This window comes from Lissotriton vulgaris, unplaced genomic scaffold (genome assembly GCF_964263255.1).
Source record: "Lissotriton vulgaris unplaced genomic scaffold, aLisVul1.2 SCAFFOLD_2515, whole genome shotgun sequence".
NCBI lineage: Eukaryota > Metazoa > Chordata > Amphibia > Caudata > Salamandridae > Lissotriton > Lissotriton vulgaris.
The window spans coordinates 32,646-50,852 of record NW_028247158.1 but is presented as its reverse complement, the minus strand read 5'-3'; the positions used below and the strand labels follow the sequence as shown (position 1 = coordinate 50,852).

At 46.1% G+C, this 18,207-nt stretch overlaps 1 protein-coding gene across 1 annotated transcript in view; it reads left to right on the top strand.

Annotated features, from left to right (window-relative positions):
* The window catches only part of COPB1 (coat protein complex I subunit beta 1), a 212,668-nt gene that overhangs the window by 162,880 nt on the left and 31,581 nt on the right, over window positions 1-18,207 (top strand). Inside the window, exon 15 of the mRNA XM_086949640.1 lies at window positions 13,698-13,925. Coding sequence (XP_086805766.1) covers window positions 13,698-13,925 — 228 coding nt within the window. The remainder of the gene's footprint in view (window positions 1-13,697; window positions 13,926-18,207) is intronic.

Sequence of the window (18,207 nt, the reverse complement as noted above, 5' to 3'; positions counted from 1 at the left end):
ACATGCGTCCGCTTCAGGAGTGCTTAGCACGTCAGTGGAATCAGGCTCACGGACAGTTGAAAGACCTAGTGTTGATGACCGGTCGCGCATACAACTCTCTGCATTGGTGGAATCCACAAAACCTTTGCAGGGGCCGACCGTTCCAGGAGCCTGTTCCACAGATTATTCTGACAACGGACGCATCTCTCCAGGGATGGGGAGCTCATGTACTCCACTACACAGTGCAGGGACTATGTACAGCACAGCAAAGGAAGATGCACATCAACCTTCTGGAACTGATGGCTATCTTCATGGCGATGAAAGCATTCAAAGTACATCTGTGCAACAAGGTTGTGTTGATCCGGACTGACAACATGACGGCCATGTACTACATACAGAAGCAGGGAGGTACACACTCTCCACAGTTGTCTCATCTGGCTCAGAGCATGTGGAAGTGGGCCATTCAGAGGAACATCTTCCTGGCAAGGACAATCAGATGGCGGACCTGCTCAGCAGGTACAGCAACCAAATGTATGAGTGGGAAATGCACCAATCAGTACTCCAGCCGTACTTCCAGCAGTGGGGTCATCCAGAGATAGACCTGTTCGCCACAAAGGAAAACACCAAATGCCAAAGCATTGCCGCCAGATTCCCACACCCACAGTCGCAAGCCAATGCGATATGGATGAACTGGTCAGGCATATTTGCGTACGCTTTTCCCCCAGCACCTCTAATACCGCTGGTGGCACGCAAGCTGAAGCAACACTCGATGACACTCATCCTGGTTGCTCCAACGTGGGCACGCCAACCATGGTACACAACGTTTCTAGAACTATCCGTGGTACCGCATCAAAAGCTGCACCTCACACCCAGGCTTTTGACGCAGAGCCATGGCGACGTTCAACATCCAGATCCGCAACAGCTCAACCTGGCGATCTGGCTCCTGAGGTCTTAGAATTTGGCTACCTCAACTTGCCTCCTGACTGTATGGATATCATAAAGGAGGCAAGAAAGCCCACCACTAGAACATGTTATGCGGCAAAATGGAATCGGTTTGTCATTTATTGTGCAGATCACAACATCAACCTGCTAGATGCATCTACTCACAACATCATTTGTTATCTGTTACATCTATACATATGCAATCTGGGCAATCTGGCCTATGCTTCCATTCGTATACATTTGTCCGCAATAGCAGCTTATCTCCAAAACAGGCAGCATATCTCGCTTTTCAGAGTGCCTGCCATTAAAGCCTTTTTGGAGGGACTCAAACGAGTTATTCCTCCCCGACACCCACCAGCTCTTGAATGGAACCTAAATGTGGTCCTCACCAGACTGATGGGTCCACCCTTTGAGCCTCTACACTCATGCGAGATTCAATTCTTGACGTGGAAAGTGGCTTTCCTGATAGCAATCAGATCGCTACGACGAGTTGGTGAACTTCAGGCACTAACTATCCAGGAGCCATTCATACAGATTCACTCCAACAGGGTGGTACTCCGTACTAACCCTAAGTTTCTGCCTAAAGTGGTTTCACAGTTCCATATCAATCAAACTATAGAACTGCCAGTGTTCTTCCAGAATCCTGAGTCAGTGGCAGAGAGAATGCTCCACACACTAGACTTCAAAAGAGCTCTGATGTACTACATAGATCGGACTAAAGATTTTAGGAAAACAAAACAACTCTTTGTTGCCTTTTCACCACAACACAAAGGCAACCCCATTTCCAAAGCCGGTATAGCCAGGTGGATCGTTAAGTGCATTCAGATTTGCTATCAAAAGGCCAAGCGCACATTAACGGTTCCCCCAAGAGCCCACTCCACGCGAAAGTTGGGGCCTCCATGGCTTTCCTTGGAAATATTCCTTTAGAAGACATATGTAGAGCAGCCACATGATCTACCACACACACATTTACAAAACACTACTGCGTAGATGTGCACTCCAAACAGCAGGCAGCTGTAGGGCAGGCTGTTCTAAAAACACTTTTTCAAACTGCTGCAGCTGGCACGGGCGACCGCCGCTAATGGAGGGACTGCTATGTATTCTATGCACAGATATGAATTCAGCAGACCACATGCCTCGAACCGAATATGCTACTTACCAGTATGCATCTGTTCTTGGCATGTAGGTCTGCTGGCATTCATATCGCCCGCCCTCCTCCCCGGCGCCCGTAGCGGCGGCAGCACTCAGAATTACTCTTAGCATGGTCATCACTTAGTGTTACACTCCATCTTTGCCACATGTCGAAAAACAATCTGAGGATGGAGTCGATCCCCATGCGCACTGTAGTCCAGGGGAAGAGCCACCTATCTTGTGATACTTCGAAGACTCTTCCAGGACAACAATGTGCAATCATCCGGACCCAACACTAGGCGGCGATCTATGCACAGATATGAATGTCAGCAGCCCTACATGCCAAGAACAGATGCATACTGGTAAGTAGCATGTTCGATAATTAGGTGTTATTTTTATGAATTGGTGTCTGATTTCTTTAGTGGGTGTCATTTATTTGTGATGTGTGTGTAATGCTTAGCACTACCCTCTGACATGTCTAACTACTCACCCACACTACCAAAAAAGAGAACATTTGGGATGTCCTTTGTGCCTCTGTAATTCCTTTGGGGTTTGCTGGGACTCTCTGCACAGTGTACCTCATTTTCATGTACTATATAGGGAGTCACCTTCCTACACAGCCTTAAACCGCTTTGCCTCTGCTTTGTTGCAGTTTTGATCACACACATAATGGTAATTTCAGTATGGAATGTTCAGTTGCTAAGGGGCACACACTACGCCCAAAAATCTCGAACTCTGGGCATACAACAATCTACTAACCTGCTTCTTAGAACCGAGGACCATCAAAGTGTAATTTCCCATTTTGGGCTCTTTCCTTACTAGTTACGTTAATTATAATGTCAAAAGGGAGTGCAAAGGGCGGTAGACCTGTTGCTCTACCATAAAAGCCCATGTTTAGAGAATTTCAATTGTTATGACAAAAATAACAATGATGGTCCTAAAGTTGTTTTTGGGCTAAATTACCTGTTGTCTTTCAAAGGCATATTCGAGAGTTTCTCATAATACAGACTTTGTATACCCAACACTTAGATAATCCCATAAACCCATTCCCCGAGGCATTTCAACACTGACACATCTGCAGCCTTCACAATATAACGTCTGTTGGCAAAGTAGAACTGAGCTATTACTCCATTGTCATCACAAGAAGAGGCCGATGATGTTGTTGACCTTCAGTGCTTTCATCTTTTTACCAGAAGGTTTTGTATCCAGGAATGGAGCTGTACCACCCGCTTATGAAGCGTGAATCTCCTCCAAGTTAACATACTTTGCATTTGTCTGATGTTTAGTGGTTTGGTCTGGAAAATGCTTCAGTTTGCCTGCATTTTTAGGTCTCGTGACCTATCAATGCGCATGCGCATTGAGCGGAGCGAGATATAAAGGGGCTTAAACAGAGCTTACCGAGATTGGGCGATTCCATGAAGTGCCTGTGAAAAGCTCGCTCAATGCGCATGTGCATTGCCATAAAAAGCGCGTGCACAGACACCAGCCTCCCTCCCACAGTCATCCCCCAGCGTGCGCTGTGCCAACAAGCCTTTGAAGTGAAGCTTAGCTTCACTTCAAAGGTATCCGCTCCCCCCGCCCCCCTGCTTCACACGTCTCACGGCTGCCAGGCCATCTCGTATTTCTCCTCCCTCCCTCGCCTCCCTCGCCCTTCAGCGTGCCTAAAGCGCTTTAGCGAAAGCACAAATTCCAGCCACGCTTCTTGCGTTGAAATGGAAAGCTCTTGGCAAATATTGACTGTTCACTTTTAAATCTGTATTTTCCCCGAGACCCGGCCGGCCGCCGTACTTTCACTTTCAGGGCCGGCAGCCGCAGGCCGTGTCTACTTTTTTTTTTAACTTTAAACACAACTCCGGGTGAATGGGTGTTGCTGAACAGTCCTCAGATCGACATGTTGTGGTTCCTGCTGTAATTGTAGTTACGGGAAGGTTCAATATCTGGAGCATGGCGAGGAGACTGTGGCTGGGGTAACCTCAGCACTGCAAATGTCTTCTGAAGCACTTTCCCAGAGGATATTTAACGGACTCTGCTCACCACTCTGCCCGAATGCAGAAAAAACGCACGGCTACTCAAAGGGAAACAGGATGGGAAAAAAAATTGACATAAAGAAAAAATATTGCGCATTTAACTTCGGCAAAGATACATTTGCTGTTCCCACTCTTCCCCGCCCTCCTGCTCCCTGCACAGATGTAAAACCGATAATTAAGGAAGCAGTGCACCTTATTTTTGTTACAGTAAACAGTAATATACGGACCCTTGCTTTCCTCGTGCGAGCTTAAGGTTGAGCTGAGTGGCCGCGCGCCGTCTGTGACAGAAGCCTCCTCCTGGAGTTCAGCTTTTCGTCTAATGATACCGGACATCAATGTGTTCTCATCCCAATTTGCAGACTCCGCACAACACTCATGCACCGCCACATCCACTGCCACATCCACTGCCACATCCACCACCACATCCACCACCACATCCACCACACCCACCACCACCACATCCACCACAACCACCACCGCATCCACCACCACCACCGCATCCACCATCACATCCACCACCACCACCACCACATCCACCATCACATCCACCACCACATCCACCATCACCTCCACCATCACCTCCACATCCACCATGACATCCACCGCCACATCCACCACCACCACATCCACCACCACCGCATCTACCACCACCACCACCACACCCACTACATCCACCACCACAACCACCACAACCACCACCCCATCCCCCACCACCACATCCACCACCACCGCATCCACCATCACCACATCCACCATCACCACATCCACCACCACCGCATCCACCACAACATCCACCACCACATCCACCGCCACATCCACCATCACCACCACATCCACCATCACCACCACATCCACCATCACCTCCACATCCACCATCACCTCCACATCCACCATTACATCCACCGCAACATCCACCACCACCGCATCCACCACCACCGCATCCACCACCACCGAATCCACCACCACAGCACCACAGCATCCACCACCACAGCATCCACCACCACAGCATCCACCACCACAGCATCCACCACCACCGCATCCACCACCACCTCCACACCCACCTCCACACCCACCTCCACACCCACCACCACTACATCCACCACCACATCCACCACCACATCCACTACAGCCACCACCCCATCCACCACTACCACCCCATCCACCACTACCACCCCATCCACCACCACCACCCCATCCACCACCACCACTGCATCCACCACCACCACTGCATCCACCACCACCACTGCATCCACCACCACCACTGCATCCACCACCACCACCACCACCGCATCCACCACCACCACCGCATCCACCACCACCACCGCATCCACCATCACCACATCCACTGCATCCACCCCACCACCACATCCACCGCATCCACCACCACATCCACCACCACATCCACCATTACCTCCACCACCACATCCACCATTACCTCCACATCCACCATCACCTCCACATCCACCATGACATCCACCGCCACATCCACCATTACCTCCACATCCACCATCACCTCCACATCCACCATGACATCCACCGCCACATCCACCATCACCACCACATCCACCACCACCATCACCACATCCACCACCACCGCATCCACCACCACCACCACCACATCCACTACAACCACCACCGCATCCACTACAACCACCACCACTGCATCCACCACCGCATCCACCATCACCACCGCATCCACCACCACACCCACCGCATCCACCACCACTGCATCCACCACCACCACATCCACCGCATCCACCACCACCACATCCACCGCATCCACCACCACCACATCCACCGCATCCACCACCACATCCACCACCGCATCCACCACCGCATCCACCACCGCATCCACCGCATCCACCACCGCATCCACCACCGCATCCACCACCACATCCACTACATCCACCATCACCACCACATCCACCACCACCACATCCACCACCACATCCACCACCACATCCACCACCACATCCACCACCACATTTACCACCACATTCACCACCACATTCACCACCACATCCACCCCCACATCCACCACCACATCCACCACCACATCCACCACCACATCCACCACCACATCCACCACCACCACCACATCCACCGCCACTTCCACATCCACCACCACATCCACCACCACATCCACCACCACATCCACCACCACATCCACCACCACTTCCACCACCACTTCCACCATTACCGCAACCACCACCACCACATCCACCACCACCACCACATCCACCACCACATCCACCTCATCCACCACCACCACATCCACCACCACCGCATCCACCACCACCGCATCCACCACCACCGCATCCACCACCACCGCATCCACCACCACCGCATCCACCACCACCGCATCCACCACCACCGCATCCACCACCACCGCATCCACCACCACCGCATCCACCACCACCGCATCCACCACCACCGCATCCACCACCACCGCATCCACCACCACCACATCCACCACCACCACATCCACCACCACCACATCCACCACCGCTTTCACCACATCCACCACCACCATATCCCCCAGATCCACCACTACCATATCTATATGTGTGTGTGTGTGTGTGTGTGTGTGTGTGTGGCTCTGTGTGTGTGTAGGTGCAAATGCAATGTGCTTGGATTTTCGTGACAATAAAATACACTGAACATAATCTTCACAAAAGTTATTTACAAACGTTTAAGCTATTGCCATTATAAATTACAATAACTTTTATTTAAGTATTAATTATTTACAAAATTAAAAGCCATTGTTATTTGTAATATCAAGACATGTAAGTCACGTAAATACAACACACATTGCATTACAAATGCTATAGGTGTCACATTTGCAAAAGTTAATACTATTGACATTATAACTGACAAAGCTATTAATTTTGCTACTTTCAAAACCAACACATAAATAAAAAAGTGTCATTTACAATACCAATAGCTCAAACTTTCCTAATGCGAGACCTATTGCATTTCTAATGCTTGTTATATTATGGTTTTCAATCATAGGAGTCTAGATGATGCACTAGAACATCATCATAATTCCTCTGTGCCCCAGAATGTATTCTCCATCTTCAGATTGTTTTTACAGCATTGGCTTCAGAAGTAAGGACCAGAGTTCTGTGTTAAAGACAGTTAGAAGTAAAGCAAAACTACATATATGCTTGAGATGGAGGAACTAGTAGATGAAACACATCGAAGTAGAAAGGAATTCGATGATCGAAGAATGAAAACCATGAAATTCTGCGATGCCCGCACAGTTACATTGGAGCTCTGCCACAGAATCTCAAGGATGACAGAGTCCAGTAACAATAGAACCCAACGTATCCTCAGGATGACTTAATGACTTTGTTAGACGCTTTTATCAGACGACAATACATTCATTATTGACAAATTTAAAAAGTAAAAAAGAGTAAAAAAGGCACACAGCAAGGAAGGGTATTATGTTAAAAAGAATTATTTATATTGATATAAATCACAGAGAAAAATTAATTAAATGGGGATACAGGTTGAGCAAAACTATACAGAGACTATTATGAAGAGCAACAAATATACATTCAAATGACAATTCGTAACAGTAAAATCAACTCCAAAAAATACATCAGGAAACCAAATACACAAATATATCTAGGTGTCCTATGGCAGAAATGCCTGGGGAGATGATATTTAGGTCGACGTTTCGGTCTTTTAGGCTGTCGTCAACAAGACCATCATCAGGACTAGTTTTTTGAGAAAAAAAAACCCTGTGCAAACAAGCATTTACAATGCAATGGTCTCGGCAATATTATAGGTAGAGCTATTGGTATTGCTCATTATTTTTTATTTTATTTGTATCCCTAAATAAATGGCATTGTCATTTCTATTGGCATTAGCTTTTTTTGGCATATGTGATACCTATTGCATTAGCAGAGAGAGAGTTAGGTAGTGAGATAGAGTGAGGTATTGAAATAGAGAGAGAGTGAGGTAGATAGAGAGTGAGGTAGTGAGATGGAGAGCGAGGTAGTGAAAGAGTGAGGTAGTGAGGGAGAGGGATGTTGTGAGGGAGAGGGATGTTGTGAGGGAGAGGGATGTTGTGAGGGAGAGGGATGTTGTGAGGTAGTGAGATATAAGCATAGAGTGATGTTGTGATGTAGTGAGATAGAGTGAGATAGAGAGTGATTGAGATAGTGAGTTAGAGAGAGTGAAGTTGTGAGGTAGTGAGAGAGTGAGGTAGTGATGTTTTGAGAGAGAAAAGTGAGAAAGTGAGGTAGCGAGAGGTGCCGAGCTCCTCGTCCCAGAGAGGCCAAAGAGTGAAGTCCAGCTGTTTGGCAGGGGGGATGCCATCCCCCCTTTAAAATAAGTGGTGGGACGCTGTCCACCCGTGTGGTACCTCAACTTGAGCCCTGCAGTAACCCCCTAGACCTGTGTACCCTTGGGCCTCTAACGCTGGTGGTCTAACAAGGCTCCATAATCCGACACGCCATGCCGGGGCTTAGTGTGGCAGGCTCCAGACAGCACTTCCGGCTAGGTGCCAGCTCGGTCTCGAGACAGATACAGAGAAAAGAGAGAGAAGAGAGAAGAAGAGTAGAAAGAAGGGAAGGGAGAGAGAGAGAGAATGAATAAAGAAGGAAGTGAAGAGAGAAGGAAGAGAAGAGAGAAGGAAGAAAAGAGAAGAAGTAAGAGAAGGGAGAGAAGAGAGAAGGAAGAGCGGAGAGAAGAAGGAAGAAAAGGGAGAAGGAAGAGAAGGGAGAAGGAAGAGAGGGGAAAGAAGTAAGAGGGGAGAGAAGTAAGAGGAGAGAAGGAAGTAAAGAGAGAAGGGAGAAGGAAGAAAGAAGGAAGATAAGTAAGAAACAAGGGAGAAGGGATAGTGGAGAGAAGAGAGCGAATAGAGAAGGAAGAGAGGAGAGAAAAGAGAAGAGAGAAGGAAGAGAGAGAAGAGAGAGGGGATAGTGGAGAGAAGGAAGACGGAGGAGAAGGAAGAAAAAAGAGAAGGAAGAGAAAAGAGAAGGGAGAGAAGCAAGAGAGAGAGAAGGAAGACAGGAGAGAAGAAGTGAAGAGAGAAGGAAGAGAGAACCTGGAGAACTAGAGATCTATGTACCGCAAAGTGCATTCTGGAACACGTAGTCTCGCTTTTCTCCTTTCCGCCATGGGCACCAAGTCCAAGCGTGCGGAGGGACAGTAGTTATAAGCCCTAACCTGAAATCGTGCTGGAAGCTCAGGGTGCGACATATGGCACGTGGTCGCATATCATCATGCCTGATATTTCACCCCTGACACCTGCGCCCGCTGTACAAGCCAATGGGGCGGAGGTGTCAGGTCTGCGGCAAATCTGCCCTGTGCATTACTTAACAATAAGGGGCACAACAGTGACATGTTTCTATATAGTATCTGTTATGTAAGCCTGTGTCTTTGCAGCGAAGAGACGAAGGTGTGTGACAAACTCTATACCCGAGGATGCTCAAGCGGACACAATGAGGCATGCTATAGCGTCAATGAAGGCCGTAAGGAGCGGGGCACAATACCCAAGATCTGCTCTAGCGCCTTGACTCGATTTAGCCCTCGAGACCTAGCGCGCCCGATACACCTCTGAGTTACACATGGCATACACATGGCATCTGCTGCCACGTGCCCCTTCCGACCCCCCCCCCCCCCCAACTACTCTCGCTGGACTCCGTGGCCACTCGAAACTCACATTAAAGTGACACCGACCAAGATACAGGTAAAAGAAGGCCCCCGAGCCGTAGTGCTTTTAAAAGCACGAGAAACAGCATGTGCCGTGTACTGCACTCTCTTACTTAACACTGCGATAGAGTAAGCCCTCCGGATTGCGAATACATCCAGTTTAGTGCAATAACGCGCTCAATACTGACTCTAAGCGCTCTGTGTGGGCAGATAAAGGAAGTGAGCCACAATGGATGAAGAGATTTGCCCACGATCACTCAATGTGGCCAAGTGAAAATGCTGGTCGAGCCTCCTGGGTCCACATTAAACACATGCCAGCTCGCCGGGGACACCATGCATCCCTCCTCACACACACACACACATGCATCCCTCCCCACACACATGCACACACAACCCTTCACGTCACACCCTGCAGCCTATGCTCCCCCGGTCAACATCACTGACAGATGCCACCCCCGTACCCCCAACAAACTCTTACCTGAGGGCCGGAGACATCAGCAGAGGGAAAGAGAGCTCGGTCACCGGAGGAAGAGCGGGGGGTGGGGCAGAGGGCAGATGGACGGCGCTTAAGCTGCAGGCGGGGAGCGGGGCTCTTTTTACACAGGAGAGCCCCCGCTGGTGCTGATCTCTGGCCTGGTCCGCTCCTGAGACCGGAGCTGCGCAGCGCTGCCCGCGAGCTGTAGAACAGCTTCCCCCCACCTGGGGGAAGCGGAAATGGAGCCCACGAGGCTCTTCTTTGTCCCAGCCGGCCCTCCCGTACCCCCAACAAACTCTTACCTGAGGGCCGGCGGCAGCTCCAGGGCCGGAGACATCAGCAGGGGGACAGAGCGCTCGCTCACCGGAGGAAGAGTGGGGGGTGGGGCAGAGGGCAGATGGACGGCGCTTAAGCTGCAGGCGGGGAGCGGGGCTCTTTTTACACAGGAGAGCCCCTGCTGGTGCTGATCTCTGGCCTGGTCCGCTCCTGAGACCGGAGCTGCGCAGCGCTGCCCGCGAGCTGTAGAACAGCTTCCCCCCACCTGGGGGAAGTGGAAATGGAGCCTACGAGGCTCTTCTTTGTCCCAGCCGGCCCCGCCCACCGTCGGGCACGGGCGCCGGCTCCTCTCTCCCTCTCTTCTTGCGCTGCAGGTGGGGTGGCACAAGAATTGGCACAAGTGCGGCGTGGGCAGCCGCGTTGAATGGAAAGCGCTACGAGAAATGACGATCCTCACCGGCAGACGATAAAAAAAAAATGGCTGCCCAAAGCTCCGAAAAAAATTCGGATTCGGGGGCGTGTTTTGCTGTCCTGAGTGACGGACCACGTCACGAGCTAAAGAACAGCAAAACTTACGCCCCCAAATCCGAAAGAGACGGGGCTAAATCAGAGTGACGGCTCTCTCCTCCAATGGCTGGCCTCCTTTTAGGAAGCCAGCCAATGGAGGAGAGGCGAGGAGGGGGGCGGGTTTAAGCTGCTACACAAAGAGACAATAATTCTCGGACATCCGGTCTGCCTTCGGCAGACCGGATATTACCGAGACCTAAAAATGACATACAGTTCATTAATGTGGTAACAAAACAAATACATCCACATAGGATACATTTTATTCACCCTAACTGAAGTGCTGTGTGCATCACATCCTATTGATGGACATTTAAACTAAAAACATACGTTGTCAAATAGATTCACGTAAGATACTTGAGTTGTCTCATATTGTTATTTACAAGTCTTATTCTGCTTGTTAATATTTTAAGCTAGTCGCATATACATTTCAGAGACTGAAAACTTGTTACACTCACTTGAGAGGACCAGAGAAAATACACGGTCTTAAGGTAATGGATGGTGTTTCACTCTGAGGTGGTTTTTAATGCACGCTGGAAAAATACATATTTGATTATCAGTCTTGGGCTTATATTGCTTATATTGAAAGCAAATTAAAGCAAGTCTACCGATTTTATTAATTTTCGTCATACCTGAGAGGATTACTAAGAGTCGTAAAACGTATCTCTTCTTGAAAAGGTCTCTTGTATGAATGGTTCGAGGTTATTTAAAGCAACCCAAACTGTACGATCTGAAATGACATAAATGGTGTTCCTTATATTTGACTGTTTGAGGGTAAACGAACATTCTATTCACCGTAGGATTTTAGGGACGTACCTGGATCGAGTGTGGTACATATAAACACTTTCGAGAGGTTAGCGGTTTGTCACGGTGGATCAATCAAAATCACCAAATCTGTGAAATAAAATAATGGCTTTCTTAGCTTATATCTCGTACCAATAAGTGGGAGCGAGATTTCAGAGATTTTAAAGATATTTAAAAAAAAAAATGTAATGGCCATACGAAGGTCAAACAGGCTCAGAGGAATTGCACTCTGGCTGTCTTCTATTAACACATACATACATACTGAGGCCGTTCCTAAAAAGATTTTTATGATACAGAAAAAGCGTAGGCCTTCAATATCTCATGAGGAAAGTCTTTCAGAACTGACCGGGTAGTCTGATTCAATCGGTAAGAAAAATCACTTGACACCAAGAGAAAAACAGTTGGTTGTAAAGAGAAGCAAATAGAGAAAAACTACATAGGGAGCTATTGATCAGAGGAAGATAATGGCGAAAGATATTCGAGCTCCCCTTAAAAAAGAAGTGTGTTGATGCTTGACAGCTAAGCAGAAGAAAACGTTATTACCCCTAAAAAAGAAAACAATGCCTCAAGACCAAGGTAGCAGCATTAAAAAAATAAAGAAATTTCAGATACTCTGTGCCTGCAAATACCTGTAAAAACAGGACACGAGAGCTATGGAAGTTTTAGAACAGAACCTGAAGAATAGATACCCTCCATTATGTCCTGAACCACAGGAGGAAGAACACGATTGAGTATGAGCAAGACACACAGCCTGTCTTACAAGAGGACCCATATCAGGAATAAACCATATGGAAGGATAAAGAGATGGATACTCTTCAAGAGTAAATAGGTGCATACCCAACAAATGCACCCTGCCAGTCGACTTAGCATTTTATCATGCAACAATTAGGAGAACAGCTAATTCTGGGTACCGGGTAAGACCGGCTACAGCAAAATGAACGAGCAGGAGCTGTACCTACTGGTAAAACTAGACCCTGTGCAGTCCGGAAAAACCTATGTCTTCCTATGTTACCCACTGTAACCCATCCACATCGGGAAGCTTTTAAAGAGGCACCCTCATCATTGTATGGGTGAAAACAGTAAAAACCATCCCCAATATTGACCCTACCGAAATCAGACTTAATGTTCCTTCTGCCTCACTCATTGTAACACTGCTTCATAGAGGACGAACACACCAGCATCCAATAGCCCCTGACAAGAATAGTAAGAGACTAGATGCTGTTGGTAGGACAAGGAAAGGGGAACACCCAAACATTTATGAGCTTGGACCATGCTAGTAAATAAGTAATCTTTAATCACCCCCAATCACAACAATGCAGTTTGGAGCAGAATCGGTGCTTTTCTACAGAATGGTGCAAAATCATATCGGACAAATGGGTGCTGAATATCTGGTGCTCAACTAGTGAATTGAATTGGATCTCCTACTATCCCACCAAAAAAGCAATTGTACAAGAAAGAATTCAAGTGTGTTCTTCCGCAAGAAATAAATGAAATATTAATGAAAAATGCCTTTAGTAAAGCGGTTTACTCTTCCAGAGTCTGTCCTGGTTATTAAAATAGTGCTGTTATGTTTTGTAACATGTTTGTTTTTAAACCTTTTGTAATTGAAGTCTCCAGGTATTTGTAGTACAAATGTGCAGTGCCTTTAACATCAGCAGAGCAAATCCTTCAAAGTGTTACTTATATGTGATAATTTATGTGACGATATGTGCATAACCTGCATTTGTTAAATTACTAGTCTGCTGCAGTGGCTTTGAAGATGAACATTGGTGAATTTAAGTACTGAAAAATTGTATAATTGCTGAAGTTTTGTTTCCTTGTTTTCTACTTTATAGTCATTTGTTGCTGAAGCCATGTTGATAATGGCCACTATTCTTCACTTGGGCAAGTCTTCACTCCCAAAGAAGCCAATCACTGATGACGACGTTGACAGAATTTCTCTTTGCCTGAAGGTTTTGTCTGAATGTTCTCCATTGATGAATGACATTTTCAACAAAGAATGCAGACAGTCTCTTTCACACATGCTTTCTGCTAAACTGGAGGAGGAAAAACTATCTCAGAAGGTAAATATTTACGTTTTTTCTCATAATTGAACATATGTTCAATGCTGTTCTTGATGGTTAAAAAAACAAATAAATATCAAAGGCATACTGTGTAGATAGGATTGAAAGACAATATTTTATATATATATATATATTTATTTCTTTGTTTCTGCCGCCTTGGCCATAAAAGACACATACATAAAAACACAGTATCATAACAATATACACATACAAATCTTTTTTTAAAAAGGAAATTAAAAATATAATATCTTTAAATACAAAATTCATTATAAACCTCCTGATAAAAACATTAACAAAGACACCAAGGTTTCATCTCATTTTTTGTCTGGTTGCTAGGCATGTACCAGGTTAGGAGGGATATTTCGAGGAACAGCAAGGATTTAACTGCTCAAAGTATTTGGCCAAACTTCCTGCGAACAATGTACACAGAATAAAGAAATCTACTGATGCTAAATACAATGGATTGGGAAGTATTAGTTTTAATAATTCTATATGCCGTAATACAAGATCTTGTTCCTAGGAGGGAGCACAGGGGTTTGATCCACCTTTTTCGTGCTTTTGAATATGCTTTACAAATAAACAGCATATGGACCTCATCCTCCGTGCAAGAACCTAAGCACATTGAACACTTCCCATGTTTAACATTTGGACATTCCGGTTTTCTCTTAGACCAACGTTCCAGATTGGAGTTTAGCATAAGATTCCCATACCTGAATTTCAGAAATAGAGACTTCGCAATGGGAGGCTCTATTTCATCCAAAAAAAACTCAAAGGAGGGATCATCTTTAAAGATTAAGAATTCTTGGGTTAAAGACCCGGTTCTATTTTCATTCACTAACTGGTTATTTATGTGGGACCAGAAGGCTCGTTTCACCATAGACTTGGCGAAAGGTGGTTGGTTTTCTGGACTCTCCCATAACTGAGGCAAGCCCAGAATTGAAAACCATTTTTTAATGTGTCTGAGCCATAGAACGGAATGAAAAGAATCTAAACCTAATATCTCCTGGAGGCCTTTCCTATAGTCAATCAATTCTGGTGTAGACCATATCCTTATCCAGAACATTAGTGGTCTAATGGTTATATGGTTATCAGTTCTCTTAAGGTTCAGATCAAATTGGAGAGGAATCAACGGTGTACTAGTGGGTACCCTTACAATTGATCTCATAAATTTGTTATCCAGACCATGGAAACTGTCCCTTGCCCAGGGTCCCCATATCTCAGCCCCGTAAAGGGCAGCAGATTGGATTTTAAATTTAAAAAGCTCAAGCACCGGAGTCACACTTTTACTTATACTAGCGTTAAGTTTGCTAATGATTGGCTTGACGTTATGGGCATAAGACACCTTGTTTTTCTCAATTCAAATCAAGCACCACCCCCAGATAGGAAAAGTTATCGACGGTTTCTAAAACTTGACCATTCAGATTTAAAGTCCCTCTATCAGGTTTACATGGATTCAGTGCCATACACTTAGTTTTGTCAACGTTTATCTCTAGTCCTTTCTTCACACAATAAATACTAAAGGAGTTCAGGAGCGCCTGGAGGCCTTTCTTGGGTTGGGATATTAAGATGGCGTCGTCCGCAAAAAGCAACGCAGGCACCCTTTCTCCATTTAGTTGTGGTGAGTCATTAGCACAGCCGTTCAAATGATCAGGGATATCGTTAACAAATAATGAAAATAAGGTGGGGGCCAAAACGCATCCTTGACGGACGCCACGCTCTATTGGGATATTACGCGTCAGTTCACCATTTGGACCCCACCTGATGTTGGCATGGTTCCTAGCGTGCAACTCAACTGTTTGAACCAGAAGGCACCCTGGCAATCCAGCTTCACTTGGGGATCTCCAGAGTAAGTTGCGGGGGACAAGGTCAAACGCCGCTCTCAGATCTACGAAAGCGACATACAAATGACCTTTCCTAATGTGTACATATTTCCAGTATATACAACAGAATCTAAAGACCTGGTCTATGGTGCTGATCTTACCCCTAAACCCAGCTTGAAATTTGGTGAGTATTGTTTTTTCCTCCAGCCAGTCATTTATCCGAAATAATAAATTCTTGGCATAGAGTTTTTGCAGGGTGTCCATCAAACTAATTGGTCTATAGTTTGATGGGACAGATCTACTTCCCTTTTTAAAAATTAAAACAACTTCTGCTGCGCGCCAGCTATCTGGGAATTGACAGTTGCTGGATAAAGCGTTAAACAAGCGGTTTATATACGGAGCTCAGACTTCAATCTCATGTTTATACAGGTCCCCCGGTATTTTGTCGGGACCAGGAGCTTTGCTGTTTTTTAGTTCAGTGATTGCCCTTTTTGTTTCACCTAGTGTGAAGTCAAGACATTCTATCGGGGGTGGCAACCATGGAGTCTCATCAGAACCACTATCATACTGTTTATAAAGAGTTGTGAAGTGCGTCACCCAAGTCAGTTCGTCTAAGAAAGTATCCTTCACTGCTCTACCTGCGTGGCCCTCATTTGCAACCAACCTCCAGAATCCAACATTGTCCTTGGATTTGGCAGCAGCCAACATAACCGCCCAAATCGACTCCTCCCATAATTTTTTTGAAGTCCTTTGAGTGTGCTTGTATGATTCCCTTGCGACTCTGACATCATCTTTCGATTTGTTTTTGATAGCAAACAGGAGCTCCCTCTTGGCCAACCTACATGAATGGTCGTACCATAGTTTACCATGGCACCCAACTATTACATTTTGCTGCTTTTTTTTGGGCATTTTAGTCAAACAAGATTTTAACTCCTCAAAAAACATTTTGTGTAGTGCAATGAAATGATCATAATGATCGCGTGAGAAGGAGTGTCCAGCTATAGGCCTGAACATTGTGTCAAAGAGTGAGTATACCGTTGCTAGGGCATTTCCTTGAGCAAGGATGTGCGACCATTTTAATGCACGTCTATTGTTGCTGACATGTACCTGATCACACAAATTGGGGTTGGAAGTCTCAGTGGAAAATAAAACAGAGGGGTCGCTAAACATAGCTGCATCAATATAAAGTTCAAGGGGATAATGGTCACTCTCATCCCTATTTGCCACCTTGAGGTCAGCCATAAAGTGCCATATACTCACCGAGACAAGTATGAAATCCAGGTTACTGTCGGACTTCGCGAAAGTTGGTTGTTTTGTTAGGTCAGAAGGGAGACGGCCATTACATGCTCTAAGACCATAATCTGCAGTTAACCTCATTAATTGCACAACCAAAGCCTTACATTTAACACAATTTGAAGTCTCAAGCTGAGGAATGTTATAAGCTTGATCTACATCCTCCAAAACATCAGCAAGCCCTAGAACGGGTTCAAAATTGCAATTTAGGTCGCCGCCCAGGATCACTGGGGCATCACCAACCACCCTTTTCAAAAAGCTATCCAAAGTTTCGAGAGTGGTAGAAACTTTGTAATGTGCAAGGGGTCTATTATAGACATTAATAATGTAACATTCAGCCCCATTCAAATTTACAAGTTTTAGAGCCAAAATATCAGGGGTGCCTGTATCTATTAGTTCAACCTTACTCTTCAATGTGATTTTAACCCATATGATGAGTTCCCCCGAGGGCCTCCCCCTATTAGACTTTACAGCCTCTGTGCCAAAAGTTTTGTACCCTATCCTGTGGGGAATGTCTATTGCCCATGTTTCTTGCAGTAAGCAAAAATCACTAGAGTCAATATAATCAGCCCAATCTGGGTCCCTCAGATTTTTGTTAACTCCTGCATTATTCCAGGACAATATGAGCAATAATGGATTAACCCCACTACCAGGACAGGTGGACTTAATAGTGGCCAATACTGGTACCACTGATCGTTTCACACTATCTTGCAATGAAACACCTAAAGAGTGTCGTTCTGTTCTGGTTGAGTGACTAGACCCCCTGCTACATTGTCGACTTCATCACCATGACAACCCTCTTCCTCTCTAGAATACGCTAAGTTTGCTACAAGAATACATTTCTTATTCAGAAAGTCCCCGGTTTTACAGTAATTATCTCCCTCTCCCCCATCCTTTGATTCCTCACTGTTTTCATGTTTGGAAAGGGTATTCTCATCACCGGGTGGGTGGTAAGTACCATAAAAATTAATGGTGTGATTTGGCGAGGTCTCAAGTCAGTCAACTCTATCTAAGCTACTAAACCTGTTGAAAGTTGGGACTCCATTCCACACATTTCGAATACCCTGACTACCCAAATCGGGGCCAAATCCGGAATGGTGATTGATCGTGGTCCAATTGATCCCATAGTTGTGGCGCCTCTGAGGGGGGTAAAAGAAAGATAGGGGCCT